Source organism: Xyrauchen texanus, chromosome 42, assembly GCF_025860055.1.
Source record: "Xyrauchen texanus isolate HMW12.3.18 chromosome 42, RBS_HiC_50CHRs, whole genome shotgun sequence".
Taxonomy (NCBI): domain Eukaryota; kingdom Metazoa; phylum Chordata; class Actinopteri; order Cypriniformes; family Catostomidae; genus Xyrauchen; species Xyrauchen texanus.
Window position 1 is genome coordinate 29,222,641 of NC_068317.1, and position 24,049 is coordinate 29,246,689.

Sequence of the window (24,049 nt, forward strand, 5' to 3'; positions counted from 1 at the left end):
TGCATTTTGCTCTGATTCTGAATAAAACTCTTTCAACACACATTTGGTAAGGATTTATCCATCCATGGCAGATATACTAGATATAAATGCACAATTGATAATTATTTATTCCAGGGGTAAAATACTCATGCAGTCACTTCTCTCTCCATGTCTGCGGCAGAACTTGGCAACTTTAAACTACTGCATATATAAATGCACATTTGATAATTGTGTTATTTAAAAATTACTGAGCAGGGCAGTGTACTTATACAGATTTCCAGATTTGATTCAGTTTGTGCAATTTGCACATTTCTACCAGTATACAGTCTTAACCGATATATCATCAATACCAATTAGGGACTGATAGCCTCAGACACCGTTCAGTTTCATTGCATCTTTTTTTAATAAAATGTAATAGTGACTGAAACTGAACATTCTGCCAAACATCTCCTTTGGTGGTCTAAAGAAGAAAGACAATCATACGTGTTTGGAACAACATGAGTAAATTATGACATACTATTCATTTTTGTGTGAACTATTCCTTTAAGTGGCAACAATGCCAATGAGCTTCAGTAAATTAGTGAATGGCACATTTATAGACTGATGTCCTGACCTCTCTCTCTCCTTAAGATAGATGATTTGGCAAGGCTTGTTTGAAAGTACCAATGAGGTGCCAGAAGAAACCTAATGGATACAGGAGATTCATTATGCCAACAAATATGGCTAATTACTGCCACTGTCAGAAGCAAACAGCAGACCAAGCAGTATTGTGAAGAAAAATAAAGGCAAAGTTTACTTTGTTTATTAGTAACAAGTCTTTGTGCTCAATTGCCAGAAAGACCAGCCATTTAAAATCAGAATAAATAAGTTGTTGCAAACATGATGAGATGTGTTGAGGCTTTGATGACAATCAAAATAAATATTTATATGTAAAAACATAGGTTTTTTTAAGAAAGTAAAATGTACTCAGAATTAATAATTTGAGTCAAAAAATAGAGAAAGTAAAATACATTTTTAGCAAGTAAACAAACAAAAAAGGACCATGGTACAACCATGTATTTGTATATGGTACCAACTGCATACTGTATATCATGGCTCAAGAGACATAACTCATTTATGCATCATTCAGTAATCATTTTCTCCATTGTTTCTTTTAAAATTCCTTAGAAAAAATAAAAACAGAATTAACTGAGAATTGTTGACACATTAAGTGTATGAAGCTAAACAAATTAATGAGGATACTTGCATGGCTCAGATAAATTGGTGTTAGAAGATTTTAATGAGGAATGGCAAATCCGATCCATTCTGAAACTCTTGAGAAGACACATGCGAGGTTACTTTATCTCAGGAGAAAAAGAACGCATTCATGAAGCAGCAAACTTAAAAGAATATTCAGAGTTCAATACAAGTTAAGCTCAATAGACAACATTTGTGGCATAATGTTGATTACCACAAAAAAGCATTTAGACTTGTACTTCCTTTCCTTGAAAAATTCAATAATCTGGGTTCCAGTGAGGCACAATTTGTTAACATTTAAATACTCACTGTTTCAAAAGTAAGGCCACAAAAAAAAAAAAATTATATATATATATATATATATATATATATATTAATGTAATAAAATCGCTTAACCATTTTTGTGTCAAGTTATATCCAATTTTACAACTTGACGATATGAAACCCTAAAATAACTGTAAAAATTAAGGTAACAACTTTACAGCTCAAAATAATACATGAGTTTTAACAGAAGAATTTTTATGGTAATCAGCATGATATCACTAATGTCTTAAAACAACTGAGATATTAAAGAGATCTAATTTGTGATTACACCTAATAATACCTACAAATAGACAGATAGACAGCCTGAAAAAAAATCTGAACATGTTTTACAGACTGATAGAGACAGACAGACCGACAGACCGACAGACAGACAGACCGACCGACCGATAGATTAAATAAGTAGTTCACATATCAGGTTCAGTGCACCAAGGTTGAAAAAACTCAATGATGCTTGTTGCTAAAAACTACCGCCCTGCCCTTGAATTCTGTACTTAACCCTCAGCTGCTCAAGAGCTGCTGCATTTAGAGCATCAGCATAACTGTGAATGAGAAAGCAAAGAGACTTTATTATGCATGACCCATTAGTTTATATTCTCACCACCTGGCCATGAGCATGTGTTCTGAGTGCGCTGGTTTCCTCACAGACTCTACTGAGCCTAATATCGATGCGAAGTGAAGGCATGGAGGACACCTCATTCTGAAACCAATCACGTCTTAAAAGGTGCTGCATCATTTCGAGGCATTCCAAGAGGTGGTGTACTGTGTGGTGTACAGAATTTATTTATAGGGATAGTTCACTAAAAAAATGAAAAGTCTGTCATCATTTACTTACCCTTTTCTGAAAACCAGTGAAACTGTATTGCTGTCACAGTATAAAACAAGCCATACATGCATAACCTGCAACATATGAGTATTCAGCTAAATAACAAATATCATCATCTGGAAAACAAAGACTAAGATGACTATTGTTTGCGCTTGACAGGCCTGAATTAGTATGAAAGCTTAAAGCTATTATTAGTTTTGTCTTTGACCATCCTTGCATGCATGCAAACACATTTCACATTCAGACACAACATATGGTCTATGACAATCTGCATCCAAATTAGAAAACGCACACCATAACACACACGCACCGGCTCTGAGGCACTTTAGACACAGTTCTAGAAAAAAATATTTTTTATTACAAATCCACTTAATGTATCTCCCACTAAAGAAGTTCTGCATGTCTTCTCAGCATATTCTTACATGATGTTGCAGTATTTTCAGTATAATATTCATGCAAAATATCAAGAAGGAATTTACAGAGAATGGATGATGTAATTTGAATGCACTGTTTGTGGGCTGTGCCACTACATCACCATCACCATACATCAGAAAACTCCCTACGTCTTCCGTTGGTTGTACAGATAGTCCCGCCCTAAACTCATTCCATTGGTTAAGCAAATGCTGTCATGTCGGGCTTAGAATCAACCTACAAATGGCATATTTATATCTGAATATGGTTGATTTTAATTTGAGATAGAAAGAGTATTAAGGAATAACTCAACCCAAAAGTCCCAATCGCAAACACATATGACTGACTTTCTTCTGTGGAGCACAAACAAAGGTATTTTGAAGCATATAGAGTATGAGGTGTTTTTGTTGAAGGGGTCCAAAAAAGGACTATCATGAAGTCCTTAAATAACAGATTACATAAAATGAATCCATATGACTTGACTCTGGTTTAATCCAAGTCTTCTGAAGAAATAAAATTGGCTTGGGTGAGAAGTCCTTATTCACTACAAATCTTGACAGCAGGTCCAGATCCACAGTGAAGACTTAAAGGAATAGTTCACCCAAAAATGAAAATTCTCTCATCATTTACACACTCTTATGCCATCCCACATGTTTATGACATTTTTTTCATCTGCTAAAACTCAAATGAACAGTTTTAGACATTTTTAAATTTTGAGAAGAATTTCTCAGCTCTTGTGGTCCATACAATGCAAGTGAATGGGTGACAAAATTTAGAAGCTCCAAAAATCACACAAGTCAGCATAAAAGTAATTCATAAGACTCCAGTGGCTAAATCCATATCTTCAGAAGCGATATGATAGGTCACTTCACTTTTTTTTTTTTTTTTTGGTGATTCACATTCTTCATGCATACCACAAACTACTGGGCAGGGAGAAGAATTAAAAGCAAAAAAGGACTTAAATATTGATCTGCTTCTCTCCCTCACTTGTCATATCATTTCTAAAAATATGGATTAAAGCACTGGAGTCGTATGGATTAATTTCATGCGCATTTATGAGCATTTTGGAGCATCAAAATGTTGGCACCCATTCACTTGCATTGTATGGACCTACAGAGCTGAAATCTTCTATAAATTATAATTTGTGTTCTGCTGAAAAAAAAGCCATACACATCTAAGATGGCATGAGTGTGAATAAATGATGAGAACATTTTCATTTTGGGGTGAACTATCCCTTTAATGACTGAAAGGTATGTGGTGCAAAATGTAAATTGCAAAGCAAATGTCATGGTAACATAGTGCAAAATCTACCTTGCCAAACATTTTGATGCATCATTTGTTACACTCGATCTTACGAGATTTCAATGGAAATGATGCATTACAGTTTGCACACTAATTTATCCTGGACAGCATCAACGTCAAACCAAAGTCCATTATCATCCTATTGCCGTTATATGAACCTCATCCCTTTCACTGTTTAGCTTTCTTTATAACTTGTTCCTCTGGAATCACTGCAGTTACTAAACCTTACCATCTGCTCCATCATGTTTAACGAGATATGTCTGCTGGAGACTTCCGTCACCTAATGGATCAAAAGAGCAGTGTGTTACTATTCAGGATATTCTGTGTGTGTAACCCTGAAAGCTGCAGTCACTAGGATTTAAAGCGAGACAAAACAATAATACGTGCACTGCAAGTAAATACAAAGATTTGATGGTTGTCACCTTGCCCTCTTAAAAAACGATGTGGGCTGTTGAGGGTGGAATTCTCTAAAAGGAAATGATTGGTAATGCTAAAACAGGAAAAATCTGCTGTAAGCCACTGTACATCCAAGAAGACGAAAAGACAGAAGTCATACAGATGTTGATTCAGTCAAATATGTAATCCTCAAATAACAGATGCATCAAACGTAAAATATTGATTAAGCGCATGAATATTTACTGTATTCTCAATATGTCATTCAATGCAGCAGCAACTCAATTATCTTAAAAATCGAATCTATGTAAGACTCTGTGAATGTCTTCAAAAGCAAAAACCACTTTGCTCCTGTTCTGCACAAAAATCTATTTTTGTTTCCTACTTTCTTGACAGATAAGCTCAAGACCAATTCTCAGCTCCCATCTTCTTCCCTCTAATTATCTGTCTGCATGTAGATTTGTTCTGGGTGGCTGACAACTTCCTGAGAATTTTCTTTTTGAATACCACTTTCCAACCAGTAGTTAACCGTTACAACACAAGACATCCTGCTAAGGTTTGTGAACCTTTCTGATTCCATCTCAAAGAAATCTGAGGGCATCTTTTTAATAAGGAAAAGCCACAAGACATTCACCAGCTGTCTGGAGGTCACATTTAGGTTGAGTCAACAATGCACACAACAGTCACTCCTACCTCGGCACGGTGAACCATTATCACTATTTAAACAGTGTTTCGTGTTAATGAGGCACTAACTGGTGTTTGTGCGTAATGAGCAATCTGTCCTAGTCTTGGTAGATCACGCTGGCAAAACATTATGATAATGCTGGCCTGGCACTGGGTCTACTCTTTCCTTGAGTCACTTGCTTAGTAGCTATTATGAATGTGAAGGCATCCATATCCATCATGCATCAATATAACTGGATGAATTGCAACAAAAAGATGACAGCTGGCCATCTGACACTTGTGATGCTGAGTTAAGTTGGTTTTATTTGAAAAGTGCTTTTGAAAAGTGCTCCAAAGCAGCTGTGCAGAAAATACCCCCAATGAGCAAGCAATAGATGGAAAGGAAAAACCCAGCAAATCCAGGAAACAGAACGTTCCTCCAACGTTAGTTTTTTTTTATGCATTTGGCAGACGCTTTTATCCATAGCGACTTACAGTGCCCTAATTACAGGGACAGTACCCCCGGAGCAACCTGGAGTTAAGAGCCTTGCTCAAGGACACAATGGTGGTGGCTGTGGGGATCGAACCAGCAACCTTCTGCTTACCAGCCCAGTGCTTTAGCCCACTACGCCACCACCACTCCAGTTTATGGTCCCCAATTGGTAATTTTGAGGGGAACCAACTAGAAATGTTCTTTGAGTTTTTTTTTTAAAAAACAACATTCTCAGAACGTTACAGGGAACCAAGAATTGTTGATTGGTAACTCCCTAAGATAGTTATGTAGAAGCCACCTTGGGATGAACCAGACTTTGCTGAAGGAGTCATAATAAATGTCCATATGCCAAAAATTAACTATCTACAGCATATTTACATATTTGTTTAATGAATTACTCAATTATATTAAATTGAGGACAAATTGGGAGCTTTAGGGTATGTAGTAAACCCTTAATTAAAAATGATGGGCGTTCCAAAAGGCTCATGTTTGATGAAGTGCCAACCTTGGGACCATCTGACTATTTTACCACGTCAGTACATTAGAACAAGGATGGATATGGTCTTGTTGGCTGGAGGCAATGTGGTTCTTTTCACCTGATGTGAATGCAACATCTGACACAGCAAAATGTGCATCAAGAAGAGGCTGTACTGGATTCGTGGTCCAGCATCTCTAATGCTGCATAAAGGCTTCATACACTCAATTTGGCTCTCAAGTTTAGGCAACAAAGCCTCATATTCATATTTTAGTTAGCTAGTTAGATTCTTGATCTGATTACACTCGCTATACCTCCATTATTAGATCTATTTCATGAGTGAATAATTTAGTTAAAGACAGTGTGAAGGTCCTTCAAAACCGTATCAATTGCAAATCATGCGCCAATTAATATATGCGTTCAGTTAAATGGAAATCACAGCGCTTGCAAAACTGCCTTTTGGTCTAATTAATATAAAAAATCTTACCTGATATTTATCTAACAGGTGGTGATTTGCAATCGCTTCCACTCATCCAAGTTCATAATTCTCCCATCCTTGGTTTTGTCATCACTGTCTATGGGGAAACGAGTGATCAGCCCTCAGATCATAACGACCACACCGTCTCCATCCGCAACCGCTTGGCAAAATCTTCCGAAACGGGTCCTTTAAACTTGTTCTTAGATTATATTCCAGTAGCAGGCGAGACACATCTGCTGTCTTGTTCGCCAGCATCCTCCGCAATCTAAGCCATGCTACAGCGCTTTCCATCTAAATCTCTCCCGCTGTCGCTAGGCATCCTGAGCAATGATGACCGGTTGAAAATCAACTAGCGAGGTCCGATTCGCGAACGAATCGTTCCATTGAACCGATTCGTGTAAATGATTCGATCGAGCCGATTCGCAAAGCGTGACCTAGCCTGGAGTCTAGGATTAGCGTACTGCCACCAGTAGACTATTTCTGCAGTATCACTTAAAGAGTATGCATAAGTGTACAACATGTACCTGGATGGTGCACTTCTTCAACTGACACTTCATGCACTCTGTGCTCATGGCTTGCCATACCTAGCGGAAGGGGCAGAGTTACCTGGCCCTGACAAGTTAATTGTTAATAAAGCAGAACGTGGCAACTAGTGAAACTTCTGTTAAGACAGTACCTTAAAAATGTGACTTGAATACTACATTATTTGAATTGTACGTTATTTGAGATACAAGTACTGTGGCTAACACGCTAAAGCTAGCAGCAACACATTGCAAGCGTTTGATGCGTCACTTCAATCAGCTGTTAAACGGCGAATGCTTTCGTGAAGTAAAACAAATAAAGACATTAAGTATTCCATTTGGGATGATACTACACTTTTGATTTTGTATTTTTTGTTACTGCATGGCTGAGGGCTTAGTGTAGCCAGGGCTGGACTGGTAATCTGGCATACCGGGCATTTTCCCAGTGGGCCGACGCACTTTTGGGCCGATCAGGGGCGTTAGCTCCATCGGTAGAACAGAGCGGGCTGGTGGTTCTGCCTACTTTACTATGACTGTCTGTGCTTTTTGGAGCTTTTAAGTGCTGATCACCATCCACTTGCATTGTATGAAACTACAGAGTTGAGATATTCTTCTAAAAATCTTTGTTTGTGTTCTGCAGAAGAAAGTCATAGATATCTGGGATGACATGAGGGTGAGTAAATTATGAGAGAATTTTCATTTTAGGGTGAACTATTCCTTTAAAATGCTGCTTGAAGACTTCTGGGAACACCTCTGAGCGATGCTTCCTAAGGACTCCCCATTGCTAATCACAAGTGCCTTTCTATGTCTCTCTCCACTCGACTGCTTCATTCCTTCATTATTCACCAACACAACACGTCTCTCCGTCTAAATCTGATACGGAGGGTATTTATAATAGAGAGTCAATGCTGAGGGAAAAATATGTTACAGGCACGAGAGGGTGGCACTGTCACCGTCATTCAGTATCTTCCCAATAAAGCTATACGTAACACAATGTTTCAACTCCATATTTAAATATCACCTAAATGACTGAAGTTTACTTAATTTTACAGATGGTCTACGCAAATGCCTCCATATCGAGGCGTATTCTGTGATAAGAGTGAGTCTACTATAATTGAAATAAGCTTTTGCATACTATTTTAATAAGTGTATTAAGTAGTCTGTAGACAGAATGTCCTCTATATGCTGTAATAGTCTATCTTTGTCTGTATTTCTGCCTGGATTTGACATGCAACTTATAATGTTAACAAAGGGTAATATGGTAAAGACGCTGACTACCAGCCCTGGAGTCACGAGTTCGAATCAAGGGCATGCTGAGTGACACCAGCCAGGTCTCCTTAGCAATGAAATTGGCCCGGTTGCTAGGGAGGGTAGAGTCACATGGAGTAACCTTCTCGTGGTCGCTATAATGTGGATCTCGCTCTCGGTGTGGCACACGGTGAGTTGTGCGTGGATGCTGCAGAGAATAGCGTGAAGCCTCCACACACGCATCGTCTCCACGGTAACATGCTCAACAAGCCACGTGATAAAATGCGTGGATTGACGGACTCAGGCGCGGAGGCAAGATTCTCCTCCGCCAGCTGGATTGAGGCTAGTCACTACGCCACCACGAGGACATAGAGCGCATTGGGAATTGGGCATTCCAAATTGGGGAGAAAGGGGGAAAGTGCCCCCCCCCCCCCCCAAAAGGTGTAGTGGTTAAAGATCCACCTGATAACTAAAAGGCTTGCCTTTGAGAAATTCACTTAACCTCAAGTTGCTCCAGGGAGATTGTCTCGGTAATAATAGCCTACTGTAAGTCACCTAATTTAAAGGCGTCTACTAAAGATTACTTATCTATACAGTGTCCTCACAGATTAACATTAATATAGCGCATATATTGTCATCACACATAATGCTGGATATTATTTCTTTCTTAACTCATCTAGAAAGGCCATTACTATGATCTCTTGAACCAGAGGTTATAAAGGAGACAGATAGTGCTGTGCTCACTATTATTTTCCGCCATCTCTGCAAACACACTACAGTCTCTGTTTGCCATTATATTAATCATGCCTGATACAACTGAAGTCAAGAACACATGGTCAAAAAAAATACAAATTCCTGGCCAAAAATATTTGAAACTTGTTGTAAATGTTTTAAATAGCAAGGTTGAAAGAAATATATTTTCTAAATCAAACATGTATTTTCTTAAAACATTCAAATGTAAAAATTATGTCAAGGATAAGAAAAAGTCAAAACATTTGAATAAAGAAAATATCATCTCACTGAAATGTGTGTGTGTGTGTGTGTGTGTGTGTGTGTGTGTGTGTGTGTGATGCAGTTTGAGGTACAGTATATATAGGTATATATATATATATATATCTTCTTTATTGTAAACAGTGTATAGAAGGTATTAAATGTATTAAAGACAAGTGAAGGTTAACTTTGCCATTCCAACAATAATATCAGACATAAACTCAAACACATACAGAAAAATAGACATTTTTTAATGTCATTGAGAGCAGAGATATGAATGCCCTTGCTTTTGCATTCACTGAGAACAAAGCTTACCTAATTAGTTTTGGCAGATAAGAAATCTGAAGAAAATCTGCTTAGGGTGTGCTGTTTTAATTACTCAGACATCCCGAAGACAATAGTCCCTATAGAGAGGTGCTTTCTTTATATTAATAGCAACTATATGTGCTGCTGTTATCTCCTTTTTTATGCTAATTGATTTTATCCATTTTTCATTTTTCTTATCGATGCTTGTGTTGGTGTCCTGTCCTACTTGAACAGCAATAGCCAAATCATTTTGTATACACACACACAAGTTGCGTCCTTTAAATTTATTTAATGGGAAGACTCATTTATATCGGAACCCTCTAAATCAGACTTGATACAAAGGGAGATGTCATGTATTGTAGTACTGTGACATTATGGCCATTACGGCCATTATCTGTAACTTAGTTAGCTCTGAAAACAATCTTTGTTTCTGTTTTCACAGGAATGCTCATCCAAAATCAGCTCCCCATTTATGAATCGTTTCATGCTTTGTCCTAAAGGTTCAGCTAATAGGTGTGAATAGGTCCTATCAGCATGAAAATGTGACTTTACAACACAATGAATAATGGGCCAGAAAATGATGGACACTTGAGTCAACCTTTAAAATGCATGAATCGCATTCAATGTTTTGTTAATTGAAATTCATACATTTTAAATAAGTCTACACACCCCACCATTGGGGCCACTCAGACACGGACATGTTCTAAAATCTAGACTTTTTTATTTTTAAGTGTGAATCTGACTAAATGTCTTAATCACTTCAGACTAAGGTAAATGCACAACACCATTCTGAACTTTTAATGGCTCTAATCAACCATTTTATTTTAAATATAGTTTTTTAATCTTTTCATAATTTTTATGTATGCCACTACAGAATATATGTATATAATATTATATTTAAATATTATACATAAACTAATAAATTACTCATTCAAACAGACATGCTGATTATTGGATTTCACAGCCCTTGCTTTTAAAAACATTCTATTTATATAGTAATTATATATATATATATATATATATATATATATATATATATATATATATATATATATATATATATATATATATTAAAATGTCTGCACACTGCCATTTGAGTGACATTTAATTTATTAAGACTGACGCACCTTTTCCAGCATTCATAGTAACCCTTATCAATCAAGTAGGGGTTCACTATCAAGTTAACACAAGAGGGCGCTAGTGAACTGCTATTAAATCAGACTTGCGCTACTATTAATTAATATTTATGTATTGTAAATTAAATTTGAAACTCTGTCAAATCATTCAGCTTATAAAAATTATTTTTTTTAAATAATTTTAAACAGTTTAATTTAAACATGTATCTTACACGTAATTTATTTTACTAGCATTAATAGTTTTCCATCAGTTAAAGCAAACAACACCAAACCAACAAGACACATTGGTTTACACATTTGATATGTTTACAAATCAGTTTGAACCAAAAGTTGGCTAACATCAAGAACAACATGTTCTATATTGCTTTTCACTTTTCGTCATTTTTCAAAACCCTGCTCGAAATATTCGTGGATATTTATTGGCATTCCAACAATCTGTGTGCTTTCATCTGTGGCAAGTCTGAACATTATACACATCACGAGCGTGAACACCTGCCTTGCTCTGCTCGGCCGCCTCAGTCCCGTGCTATTGATTGGATCGGAGCTCATGAATATGCAAGTTTAAAAAGCCCATCCCCGTGCACCAAAATTAACACATCTATTTTGATTGGATCGGAGCTCATGAATATGCATGATTGAAAAGCCAAGCTCCGCCTTTTGCACCTGATTGGAAGTATTTACTTGTTTTTTGCACCGAGGTGCAGGAGTTGTAGAGTAGCTCTCTCTCTCTGCACTGGAAGATGAAGCCCTGCTGGACTGTGCAATAAGGATTACAGACATAAGAGAGAGAAGAGAGGACCGTTATATATTTACCAGGCAACTTTCAACATTTATTTCAGGATGCCTCGTTCATTCCTCGTAAAGAAGCATTTTAACGCAGCCAAGAAGCCGAATTACAGTGAACTGGAGAGTCCAACAGGTAATTCATTTTGCAGTTTGATGCAGAATCACAGCTTTTTCTTAATATTCACATTTGAATGCCTAATAGTTAAGATTTCAAAATTAGTTGAAGTGCACTGGTTGTTTTATACTGCACTTATTCTTAAAGTTATGGCACATTGAGTTGCATCACACTCAAGAAAGTTCACTGGTGTAATTGTATGTGCTTATTGATTTGACTCATTGCTCATTTTCTTATTAATACTTCTTTTTCACTTGTACACTTAAGTCCAAAAATCCCATTCAAAAAAGGGCGTGTGCAGTATTACAAATGGCTTGCAATTTGGTGCCATTCTCAAAAATCTTAATGAGCTTAAAACTGAGTTTATCCATAAAACAAACTGTTGAAAAAAAAGTTGGATGTTTGGTGAAAAGTGTCTGTACTTTTCCTTAATACTCAACTATTTGCACTCAGTGCAAAAAGCATCTTCTTTGCACTCTAGTGCAATTAGTGGCAGATACTCTTGCACCCATGTTTAAATACTAGCATACACTATAGGGGCATCACTGCAGAATTATTATTGTTTATTTGGAGTCGACAGACACCCTGCACCAACTCTTAACCCTCCCTTACAAAGATGTTGTACAGTAATCATAGTTTCACCATGGTATTTTACTAGTAAAATCATAGCACATAACCGTTAATCAGAAGGTTGCTGGTTCGATCCCCACAGCCACCACCATTGTGTCCTTGAGCAAGGCACTTAACTCCAGGTTGCTCTGGGGAGATTGTCCCTGTAATAAGGGCTCTGTAAGTCACTTTGGATAAAAGCATCTGCCAAATGCATAAATGTAAATATTAAGAGTAGTATATCAAGGGGTGGGATTCGAACCCAGATCTCCAGCATGACAACACATACACATACCATTGTTACATCCAGACCTTCTACAGCTGTATATGAGTCGCAGTTAATCATAAAATCCTGTTTCCACCAGACTATTGGAGTGCAAATAGTCACTATTGGAGCGCAAAGAGTTGTCCAATCTCTTAAATCCACTAAATGTCTAACCCATTAACTTGTGCCAGCCTGATATCAGTGATGTCTGCACATGCAAAACTTCAAAACATCACCTCAAGTCAGGTTGAATTAAGATGTGCACCCTCTTGTCCACTGGACCTAACTAATGTGCTTGCAATTTCCCTTCTATTGCAGTGTTTATTTCTCCATATGTACTAAAAACCCTCCCGGTGCCTGTTATACCTCAACCTGAAGTCCTAAATTCCGTGGCATACAACCCCATAACCATATGGACTACAAGCAGCCTGCCCCTGTCACCCCTTCCCAGCGATCTCTCCCCCATATCCGGATACCCCTCTTCCATTTCCGACACATCCTCCAATAAAGACCACAGCGGCTCCGAGAGCCCCAGGAGTGACGAAGATGAGAGAATACAGTCCACTAAACTCTCAGACGCGGAGAAGTTTCAGTGCAGTTTGTGTAACAAGTCTTACAGCACGTATTCTGGACTCATGAAACACAAGCAACTGCACTGCGATGCACAGACCCGGAAATCTTTCAGCTGCAAGTATTGCGAGAAGGAGTACGTGAGTCTCGGGGCCCTAAAGATGCACATAAGGACACACACGTTGCCTTGCGTTTGTAAAATGTGTGGGAAAGCCTTCTCCAGGCCGTGGTTGCTGCAAGGGCATATTAGGACACATACAGGTGAGAAGATCACACAATCTGAATAATATGAGCTCGTTCAAACACTTTATGCCTGTTTATAGTGTAATACTTCCCATATGCTATGCATTGGTAAATGTTTCATGTCAATGTTCAACAACTGTACATTTTGCTTGATTAAGCTTTTGACTTATCGTTGTTGCAGCAATGCTTTAACATGCACTGACATGCCATTTCATTCATTTCGTTAGGTGAGAAACCCTTTTCATGTCCCCATTGCAGTCGTGCATTTGCGGACAGGTCCAACCTCCGAGCTCACCTGCAAACCCACTCGGACGTGAAGAAATACCAGTGCAAAAACTGCTCCAAAACCTTCTCGCGCATGTCACTGCTGCACAAACACGAGGAATCTGGCTGTTGCATTGCGCACTGAGACAAGCACATCATTCACAGACATTGGTATAACAGGGCTTGCATTGACCAAGTGCCTTCAATTGTGAACACGAATCTCGGACATGTTCTTCCTGTTCGTATATTTGTGGTCAACTGGATACAGAGCATAGCAGATGCATCCCAAATCATTGCTCCTAACTTTGACTATTAAAATGCACAGCCCCTGGGTCTGTATCTTAAGGTGTCATTCAAAGATCAGATTCCAGTCTTGTCCACGCCCATTCAAAACCAACCCAAAACAACCTTTCCAAGATGCCTTGTGAGTTTGGTTCCTGGAGAACCTTCGACACCCTCAAAAAGGAAAAGGCAAAAAAGACTGTTTGCTGGATCCCTGGTGGTATTAACTCAACATAAGAGCCCTTTCATTTCAGTGTAAAAGCAGATTAATTCAACATGTCATGTGGCCATCATGTGTGTTCCATTTAAACAGTATTAGCCCTGTCTGTGTCGGGTTGATATGTACTGTACATTTGTTTACAGCTATGTACTATTTGGGAGGTTCTATACACTCTCTAATAAGCAATACGTTGTACCAGTTTTAAGTCTGTGACTGATGTTTAAGGGTATGACAGTCACTTTTTTACTTTGTGGTTCTTTTTTCTGTTCTGAGAGGTAATCGGTCAGATATTTTCACAAACCAATGAGCTGGAGACCAAAGGAATAGCCATTTTTAAACAGGGAACAAGTGCAAAATGATGTTTTCTTGAATTAAAAGTATTTAAACAATTACCCAGCACTCATACATGCAAAACCTTGCCATGTGCCTTTTTCATCAGGAACTTCTGAGATTTTGCCATATAATTGTTTGATTGAATTTTTTTGAATGTATATGACACTGATATGATTGTACTTTGTATTTCAAAGTGTAAATGGATGGTATGATTTTGTACGAAAATAAAATTTACACTTTTTGAATAACATGTAGCAATAGTCCTTATCTTTTTGGCATTCATAATGTTTTAAAACGCACCAGGAATGATTGTCTTGGCTGTTCATTTGCAAAACGGGGGTCTCGTTGTTAAGCTTTTAACGCTTGCATTGAATAACAGTTAGCTTAAAGTTTACATTTACACTGTATTTGCAATGTTATGCAAATGATAAGCCCCTTAGCTAGAACATTTTACAGAAATCACGTTAAAAGTGCATCATTGTTTCGGCATTGTGTTGTTAGTGCTGATGAACCTGTTGTGGAATCATTTTAAATGTTAATATACTTTTTAAAACATTCATGGCCTTTTGATGAAAAGAGCTGGGTTATTAACTGTTGTATTTAGAATATGGTTTGACTCACTCATGCAGTAGTTAACAACAACCTGGGAGTCCATCAAAGCACAGTTTAAGTATTTCATGATGCAAATGTGTTTGCAGTTTGCTGTGATCTGTCTTCGGAAAAAGCAATTTAATGAAGTTTTTATGGATAATGAATTGAAACATCATGTGGGTGAAGATGTTATTTATTTTCAGAATAAGGTTGGTTTTCTTTCCTCTAGCTCTAGTAAAAGCTTTACAGAGTTTGAACACAAGATTGTAAGTTAACCAAATTGCAACAAGAAGCAACTTCCTTAGACACTTAAAAGGAAGCCCAACTTTCTCTGGTTCAAATGGGCAACATTTCCGCCAATCCATTTATCCATAAAACAAACTGTTGAAAAAAAAAGTTGAATGGTTGATGAAAAATGTGTCTGTACTTTTCCTTAATACTCAACTATTTGCACTCAACAAAAAAAGCATCTTCTTTGCACTCTAGTGCAATTAGTGGCAGATAATCTTGCACCCCTGTTTAAATACTAGCATACACTATAGGGGCATCACTGCAGAATTATTATTGTGTTTATTTAGAGTCGATAGACACCCTACACCGACCCCTAACCCTCCCGTGTAAAAATTTTGTACATGAACCATAGTATCACCATAGTATTTTTCACATAAAATCATAGTAACCACGAAATTAAACATGGTTACTATTAACTGCTATGAACATGTTACTGTAGGAACACCATGGTAAGTACATCAGAACTATATAGTTTTCACCAAAACGCATAGATATTACAATTACAGTAAACCATGGTTAATTCTATCCGGATCATGTGCCTTTTTCATCAGGTGAATGTAAAAGTTGTAAAATCCCCCACCCCCAAAAATATTCCAATAGGTAGAGTGTTGGAGTTTGGGTACTTTGGGTTCGGATAGACATGCATTTATGTATACACTAGCAAGGTTAGAAATATCTAGGAATTCCAAGGAAGACTTCCAGGCCTGGAATGAATTAAGTCCTTGAAAAATTCATTGAAAATCAAATCCTAGTTAAGCTTAGCTCTAAAATATTTTAATATAATTTCATACTTAAAATTGCTGTTTGTGAGTCTAATCTCTTTTAAACGCTGTTCTGTGTGCAATATGTCCTAACGATGGACATTTTTTCCACCATTTGTTTAGTATACATAAAATAGCTCAAATTATAAAAATAAAGAAAATGTGATGGAAAAAACAAAACAAAAACATTGCTAATGGCAACTCTGTACCATTATGGAAAATGCTCCCCAAATTGTTTTTTAATGATAAATTTGAAAACGCTTTCCACTTTGGAAAACACTGACGTTAGAAAACTAAAAGTGGATGTGGTCTAAAATTGAGTGAATCATTATCATGCGTTCTTCAATATTGTTCCTAAAAATAAAAAATATCTGATTTGTTCTGATATATCACAGACATCATTAACCAAACATTATGGAAATCCATTGGTGAAGCAGTTTCAACTGTACTAGACAACTTTTCTTGTGTCTCACAATGAAAGACGAAGACCAATGCTCACCTAATGTCCTACTGACTGTAAAAGATGCTTTCTGTGTTCGTTCAGTGATTTTAAAAGCAACAAGTGGCCATATGAACCTGTCCTCATGAACCTGTTCTGTTCACAAACAAACCCCAAATGTGACACCTCCTCCCCATGTTGATCTCACTTGGCTGCCAATTTCTTTGAAGACTCCAGGTCTCTGAAGGGGCCACTATGGCAAAGCCAGACTGGCTCTCACACATGTGAAAGTCCTTTACTGGATTATTGCTCAGTAACCTCACAGTACACAGTGGGCCAGCACAAACCTACAGACCAAAGACATTTTTTACATTTGGTGATGGTGATTTAGTGATGTGATTTACTAAATATAATGCCAGTCTGAAATAAAATAGCTCTGTTGCAAACATCACTATATCTTAAAGTCAACATGAAATCAAAATTGATCCAATTTCCTTTTTTAATTCACATTCCCGGTCTTATTGTACACTATTCATTGGTGCACACTATTCTAAAGAAAATGCTTGGCCTCATAATCTTTCACCAAAATGTATCAACTTGTTCCACCTCTGTAACCACGTTTCTTTTCAGCTGACAGACTTGCAGGATAAAATCTACCTTCTTAGAGAGGAAGAAACCATTTGACTGGCATGTAAGGTGACCAACCACAGTGTGTTGTGTTTTTTGTGCTTTATCTGAAATCGTAGAGACAACCCAAATAATTCCCGATGGATAAAATCAAGTCCTGTCCTACTTTTGTTTTATCTGAAATATGTTGTGAACACCAGTTCAGGTTGACATAAAGGCTATTTGTGTAGGCGTTTAAAAGGTTTCAGTACAGTTATATAAGAATGTATTGTATTCCAATGTATTGTAAAAATGGCTAAACATCCTAAATTATTATTAATATTATTATTTCTGATGCATTATACTAAAGATATTCAAATACTGAGGATACTGGAAACATGAACTAAAATCACAATGAAAGATATGTTGACTGAAGAGTACAAGAAGAGGCCTGGTGGATTTGGAAAAACACATGTCTCTTTCATTCTCTGGGGCTTTATCTTTAAAAAAATCTGACTCGTCGATGCACTATTCCAGGATTTCAACCTCGAATCAGACAGATTAGGCCCTCGGGACCCCCATAATACCATACAGGTGTTCACATCTCTTGTTGTTTTATAAAAATACTAGAAAAGTTTGTAGGTTCTCTAGAAAAGTTAAATATCATCACTTTTCTAGAAAACTGCCAATTAATGATATAATGCTGGCCAGATTTGGCAGCAAATATTTGCTACTTATCTTCTTTTGTTTTTTAGTGATACGCATTCTTCGTACATGTCGCCACCTACTGGGCTGTTGTGCAAATAGGATTTATTTATTCTTTCCTTTATCACCCTTCTGTCTTTTCTTTGTCCTCCCTGCCCATTAGGTGGCGAAATACATGAAGAATGTGAATCACCCAAAAAAAAGCAACAAAAAAACCTCTCGTGAACGCGCATAGGAGGACTGGTGAAAGTGGAGATTTACAGTAAAAAAGGACTTACGTAAATGTTGATCTGTTTTTCATAAAACATAATGCTTCAGAAGACATGGATTAAACCACTGGAGTCGTATGGATTACTTTTATGCTGCCTTTATGTGTTTTTTGGAGCTTCAAAGTTCTGGTCACCATTCACTTGTATTGAATGGACAAAAAGAGCTGAGAAATTCTTCTAAAAATGTTCATTTATGTTCTACAGAAAAAAGAAAGTCATGCATATCTGGAATGGCATGAGGGTGAGTAAATGATGAGAGAATTTTCATTTTTGGGTGAACTATTTCTTTAAATGTCTTCATTGCTTCCATCAGTGATACAAGTTGTCAAGGGTGGTTGCTGGTTGTAATGTAAACTAAAAGTTATTGGCTATTTAAAAATAAAATAAAATAAAATAAATAAATAAATAGACGAGCCCTTCAGTATATCCCACTCAACCTTCCACATGTATGTCAATACAAGGAAAAAACTGAGCATGTCAAAGCATTTAATTTTACTAGTATGTCCATGTAACCACTTCCCTGACACTGTTTTAGTAAACAGGTTTTTTTTTTCCCCTTTAATTTTTTTATTTCTCAGAAGAACATGTGACAGCACCTGCTACTAATGCAATTTACCAAAAAAAAAAAGAGAGAATTTTTTTTTTTCCAAATCATTAAAGCCCCTTCTTAACTTTCTGCTCTTTCGTAATGTTCATTGAACTTTTGATGCCCCACATCATGTCAGCTGGCTTCACAAGACTACCATCACCATAGCTCGAGGACAGATTCTACAAGGTTCTAAAGGAAGTACATTATCTTTGTTAGTCTGTTTCTCTCTCTTTAAGCTGCTGACTTCACACTAACGCAGCCACTCCTCTAAACGGAACAGATTCAATTAGAAAGTTGATTGAAGGCCTGTTTGTTCTGGTTAGTGTGCGATAGAGAAAGCTTGACCTGAGGAGAAAGATCATTATTTTCCTCAGTTGCATAAAAGGAGGTTTACTGGTTTAAAAATCATGTTAGTGTGGAGTCCATTCTTTTGTTTTTAACACATTTTATGTACAGTTAATCTTGTGCTTAAAGGAATAGTTAAAAATAATTTACTTTCCCTTATGCCATCCCAGATGTGTGTGGCTTTCTTTCTTCAGCAGAACACAAATTAAGATTTTAAGAAGAATTCCTTAGCTCTTTTTGTACATACAATCCAAGTGAATGGGTGCCAACATTTTTAAACTGCAAAAATCATACAAGTCTGCATAAAAGTAATCCATATGACTCCAGTGGTTTAATCCATGTCTTCAGAAGTGATTTGATAGGTGTGGATGAGAAACAGATCAATATTTATGTCAATTTGTACTATAAATTATCCTCCCTGCTCAGTCAGGCTGCACTTTAACTTTTACATTCTTCTTCTTGTGTTTTTGGTTATTCACATTCTTCATGCATACGCCCCCTACTGGGCAGGGGGATGAATTTCAAGCAAAAATTAACTTAAATATTGAACTGTTTCTCACCCACACCTATAATATCACATCAGAAGACATGGATTTAACCACTGAAGTCATCTGGATAATTTTTATGCTGCCTTTTTGTGATTTTTGGAGTGTGGAATGCACATTTTGAGGTATCATTAGAACAAATGCGTCATGTAGTCATGTGCACATTTTTAATAGGTTAAAGAGTGGGTATAAATCATTAACCCTAAATATGGGAAATATAAATATTTCAGTCAATCGTAGTAATATTCAATTATTTTGAAAAATGTGTACTTTCTGTTTTGGCAGAGGCTATTTGCACCAACTGTAAATAGCAACAAAAAGCATATTTTTTTTGCACAAAGTGCAAAGTGGCAGATACTATTTGCACCCCTAATGAACTACTAGTCCCACAGACACCCTGCACCAACCCCTACCCCTAACCCTAACCCTAACTTTCCCTTACAAAAATGATCATGGTTTTACTACAGTAACCATAGTATCAACATGGAATTTTTTAGTAATTCACAGTAACCAAAAATCAAACATGGTCACTACATTAACACCAAATTACTGTAGTAACACCGTGGTTAATTTCATTAAAACTATGGTTAATTTTACCTGGATCAAACCTCTCAACTCTCCAACATTCACTATGACTAAACAACTGCAAGGAAATCCACCTTTATATTAATTATTGTTTATTATTAAATCATGTATTAAAGGAAATATTAAGAGTAGAGATAGGTAACAGGATGGGAAAAGTGGGACAAAAGGCACAGTTTGTCTTCAAGTACTGTGTTTCCACCAGACTATTGGAGTGGAAATAGCCACGCTGTGTAGCAGGTGCTATTAACGCCAAGTGCAAATAGTCACTCTGTTCTATTTTTGTATAACTTGAGGAATTACTCTTAAGAATGATTTAAGCTGATTAATAAAGATAAAAAAAAAATCAACCTTGGGGTTTTATCCCTACAATCAAGGCAACTTTAAGTTCTTAGAGCAACATGCAATGCTACGTATGCTAAACACACACCACAGATATACCTGAGTACTAATTAATATTGTGTTACAGAACAGAGACAGGTAAATGAAAAACATGAAGATTAACTACAGTAAATAGACAATGCATCAGTTTTTCTCAGGTCAGTTTTATAGTTTGGATGGCTTTGGTTAGTTGTTTACATATAGCTAGCTGCTAATTGCTAGCAGTCACAAGCCAAAACAAGGCTTCTGTCAAGTCACTTGTTTTAACAGCGGGATAAAAAAGGGAAGGAAACAAAACAAGAAATACTTCAATTCCAAGCAGCAAGACGTGTATGCACTTGCTAATCAGGCAAATATCATTACAGTCTGCCGCTAACCTTAGAGGTCAGACTGATCATGTGATGGAAACAGTGCAATCACATGCCTCTTAGCCAATTACAATCGATATCACCGAACTCATACCAGGGTCCTCTACTCTAAATCATCTCTTAAATATTTTACTCTGTTTATCTGCTAGACCCTGTTTGGTTTGTTGACCTATGTATGATATGTTATTCTTCCATTTGAGAATTTAAAATCTCTAAGACTTGGGTACAGTGTACAACATTTTACAGAAATGATGTTGTGACATTTGTAGAGACTAGAACTCTTTAAACTCAGCATGACATGTTTTTATCTTCTCTTTGTTGATATTATCTATAGATATTCTTCTAAAATTCTGCTAAAGCACCAATCAGTTACCACAATTAACTGTACACTTCTTCCTAAAGTATTAGAAATGGAGGGAAAAAATTACTATAGTACACTATGTTTTTCAATAAGCAATTTAAGCGATTCGGTGCGCTAGATATTGATGTAGTTTCATACACCCCATGGTTTAGTTTTGACCCCTCTGTTGTCATGAGTCTAACAAAAGGAATTTAGGAAAAGCTCATTAAATTAATGTTTAGCCTACACTGTTGGTCCTCAAGGATGAATGAATTTCCTTTTTACCCATTCTTTTCAACACTTACAAATGACCATGAAATTACCATAATACCATGTTTTTTACCATGTAGTATACACTCACCTAGAACTTTATTAGGAACACCTGTACACCTACTTATTCATTTGATTATCTAATCAGCCAATCATGTGGCAGCAATGCACTGCATAAAATCATGCAAATATGGGTCAGGAGCTTCAGTTAATGTTCACATCAACCATCACAATAGGGAAAATTGGTGGCATGATTGTTGGTGCCAGACAGGCTAGTTTGACTGGTATAACTGCTGATGTCCTTGGATTTTCATGCACAACAGACACTATAGTCTCTAGAGTTTACTCAGAATGGTGCCAAAAACAAAAAACATACAGTCAGCGGCAGTTCTGTGGACAGAAACACATTGTTGATGAAAAAGGTCAACGGAGAATGGCCAGACAGGTTTGAGCTGACAGAAAGGCAGTAACTCAGATAACCACTCTGTACATTTGTAGTGTGCAGAATAGCATCTAAGAATGCATAACACATCGAACCTTGAGGCGAATGGGCTACGACAGCAGAAGACCATATTGGGAACTATTTTTAGGACCATACTGTTCCTAATAAAGTTCTAGGTGAGTGTATGTGAACATATGCATATGACTCAATAGTTTGCCCTTCTCTGTTGTTTTAAGTACAGTTAAATAGAATATAGGGAAATCTCATGAAATAATTTTTAGACAAGTGATCACATTGGTCACCCTGGATGCATTCATTTAATTTCCCACCCTCTGGCTAGTTTATGAGTAGTATACAGTTATTTCAGCCTATTATGCTAACTCTATTTTATATTGCTTTACAAATGATTATGGTCTCAACCAAGGGGTCAAGGTTTGACTGGTTAGCATAAGCAGCTAGTAGAAGCCATACTACCCCAACATCGGGGTCAAAGGATCTTTCTCCATTGACAGCCATTGAATAGTAGCCGTATATTCTATCGAAATAAAAACAAATTTCCAAGCAACATATACATTGAAAATATTTCATTATACTACTGTATATTAGATAATTTGCCAATGACAGACATTTTTTAAAGGGGCGATATCCAAACAACTGCTATTAAGATTGTGTATTGTACCTCCTTTGTCAAACCTAACATTCAAAATCTAAGCCTAAACTAATTCAAACTCAGCAGATTCAAAATAAAGAAAACAGAGTTCATGCAATGCATCAAAATCCTCTTTAGAATGAATCATGTCTACTGCCAGATCAATCTCAATTTCCAGGTCTATTCCAAAGCCAAAGAGAAATAGGAAGTGATCGATTTACATTTCAACATAATCAAGCCAGTACCTGCATTTAGCTGAATCGACTTTATCCATGGAGACAAAAGAATCTGGAACAAACAAGCCTTAGAAAATATCCCCCACATGATGGTATTATAGTTAAAAAAGCATGCCCGAACAGCACCGACACACCACCACATGAGTATCAAATAAACACTGCTGGATATCAGATGTGCCCTTTCCGAGGATCATTTATATAACTTCTTAAAACGCATTCATGCATTTTGATTTCCAATGGAATGCTTGAGAAGCCCATAAATTTAAATTCCACATATGGGCCTATCAACTGAAGCTCACGAAGAGGTAAAAAATATGAACCTGCCATAGTGATTGCTTGACCATATCAATGTCGGGTTTTGCCATTTTAGTGCATGTTGCTCAAAATCAGTGCTGTAGATAAAATCTGAGTGCATCAGACATACTGAGACTAAAATGGGTAAAACGTTTGGGATTTTCAGTATCAATACTTGAGCCACAAATCAAGTCGGTCTGCCACATCTTAGCTAAAAAATATATTTTAATGTATGTGTCATAAACAGGTTTGATGCAATAAAGCAGCAAGCGATTAAAGCCATCTCTTCTATTAAATATGTTGTTTTTTTTTGTTCTAGCCAGCTGTTTAACAGCAACAAGCAATCACAAACATCCTCTTCCTGCTGTGCCTTCAAGGGTGCAAAAATGCCATTTGGAATTTGCCCTTAATTGTAGATTAATTAAGAGTTGACTGTTAGTCATATTGCTGAACTAAACCTGTTGCATAAAAAGTAGCAATAGTAATTCTAGTGCCTGGTAAAAGACAGCAATGCTATGATCCATTTCCTTCAGATGTGCACCAGACTGTGCCTATCTGTGTGTGATGCAGGGGTGATTTTAGGGTTTGTAGTGTTGTATATTTCTACTGCTGTGTGTGTAATGAAGTGTGCTGAGTAAGAGAGGTCTGTCAGGTCCAGCTGGAAGATCTCTGACTCAGGAGGATGTGGAATAGACGTTCAGACCCCCCCCCACCCCACCCACACCCCCACCCTCGCGCAAAGCTCTTGAATGCTAGCCTTGAGGAAACACCACCCGAGCCAATTCAGGGTTTCCAACAAAGCTCTGAACATTTTCTAAATCAACAACAATCAAACGGGAAAAGTTTGGAGAGTACATCATATAGGTCAAGATTCTCTAGGT

At 37.1% G+C, this 24,049-nt stretch overlaps 2 protein-coding genes across 4 annotated transcripts in view; one reads left to right on the plus strand and one right to left on the minus strand.

Annotated features, from left to right (window-relative positions):
- LOC127635086 (gamma-1-syntrophin-like) overlaps positions 1–24,049 on the minus strand; it is a 69,674-nt gene that overhangs the window by 39,834 nt on the left and 5,791 nt on the right. The window contains exon 1 of one of the 3 annotated variants that reach the window (XM_052114866.1): positions 6,587–6,860. The exons of 1 other annotated variant lie outside the window; for it this stretch is intronic. The gene's annotated coding sequence lies outside the window, so the exon portion shown is untranslated. Of the gene's footprint in view, positions 1–592; positions 1,341–6,586; positions 6,861–24,049 lie in introns of those variants that run through there. One more of the 3 variants, XM_052114865.1, reaches the window with a different exon arrangement.
- LOC127635088 (zinc finger protein SNAI2-like) lies at positions 11,452–14,704 on the plus strand. Its single transcript, XM_052114868.1, has 3 exons — positions 11,452–11,697; positions 12,872–13,384; positions 13,594–14,704. The coding sequence occupies exons 1-3, from the start codon at positions 11,619–11,621 to the stop codon at positions 13,773–13,775; spliced, it is 774 nt and encodes a 257-aa protein (XP_051970828.1). The 5' UTR covers positions 11,452–11,618; the 3' UTR covers positions 13,776–14,704.

Coding starts and splice junctions, on each gene's coding strand:
- LOC127635088 (XM_052114868.1), top strand. CDS start 11,619: ATGCCTCGTTCATTCCTCGTAAAGAAGCATTTTAACGCAGCCAAGAAG. Junction 11,698..12,871: donor TGAACTGGAGAGTCCAACAG/GTAATTCATTTT, acceptor CTTCTATTGCAG/TGTTTATTTCTCCATATGTA. Junction 13,385..13,593: donor GCATATTAGGACACATACAG/GTGAGAAGATCA, acceptor TCATTTCGTTAG/GTGAGAAACCCTTTTCATGT.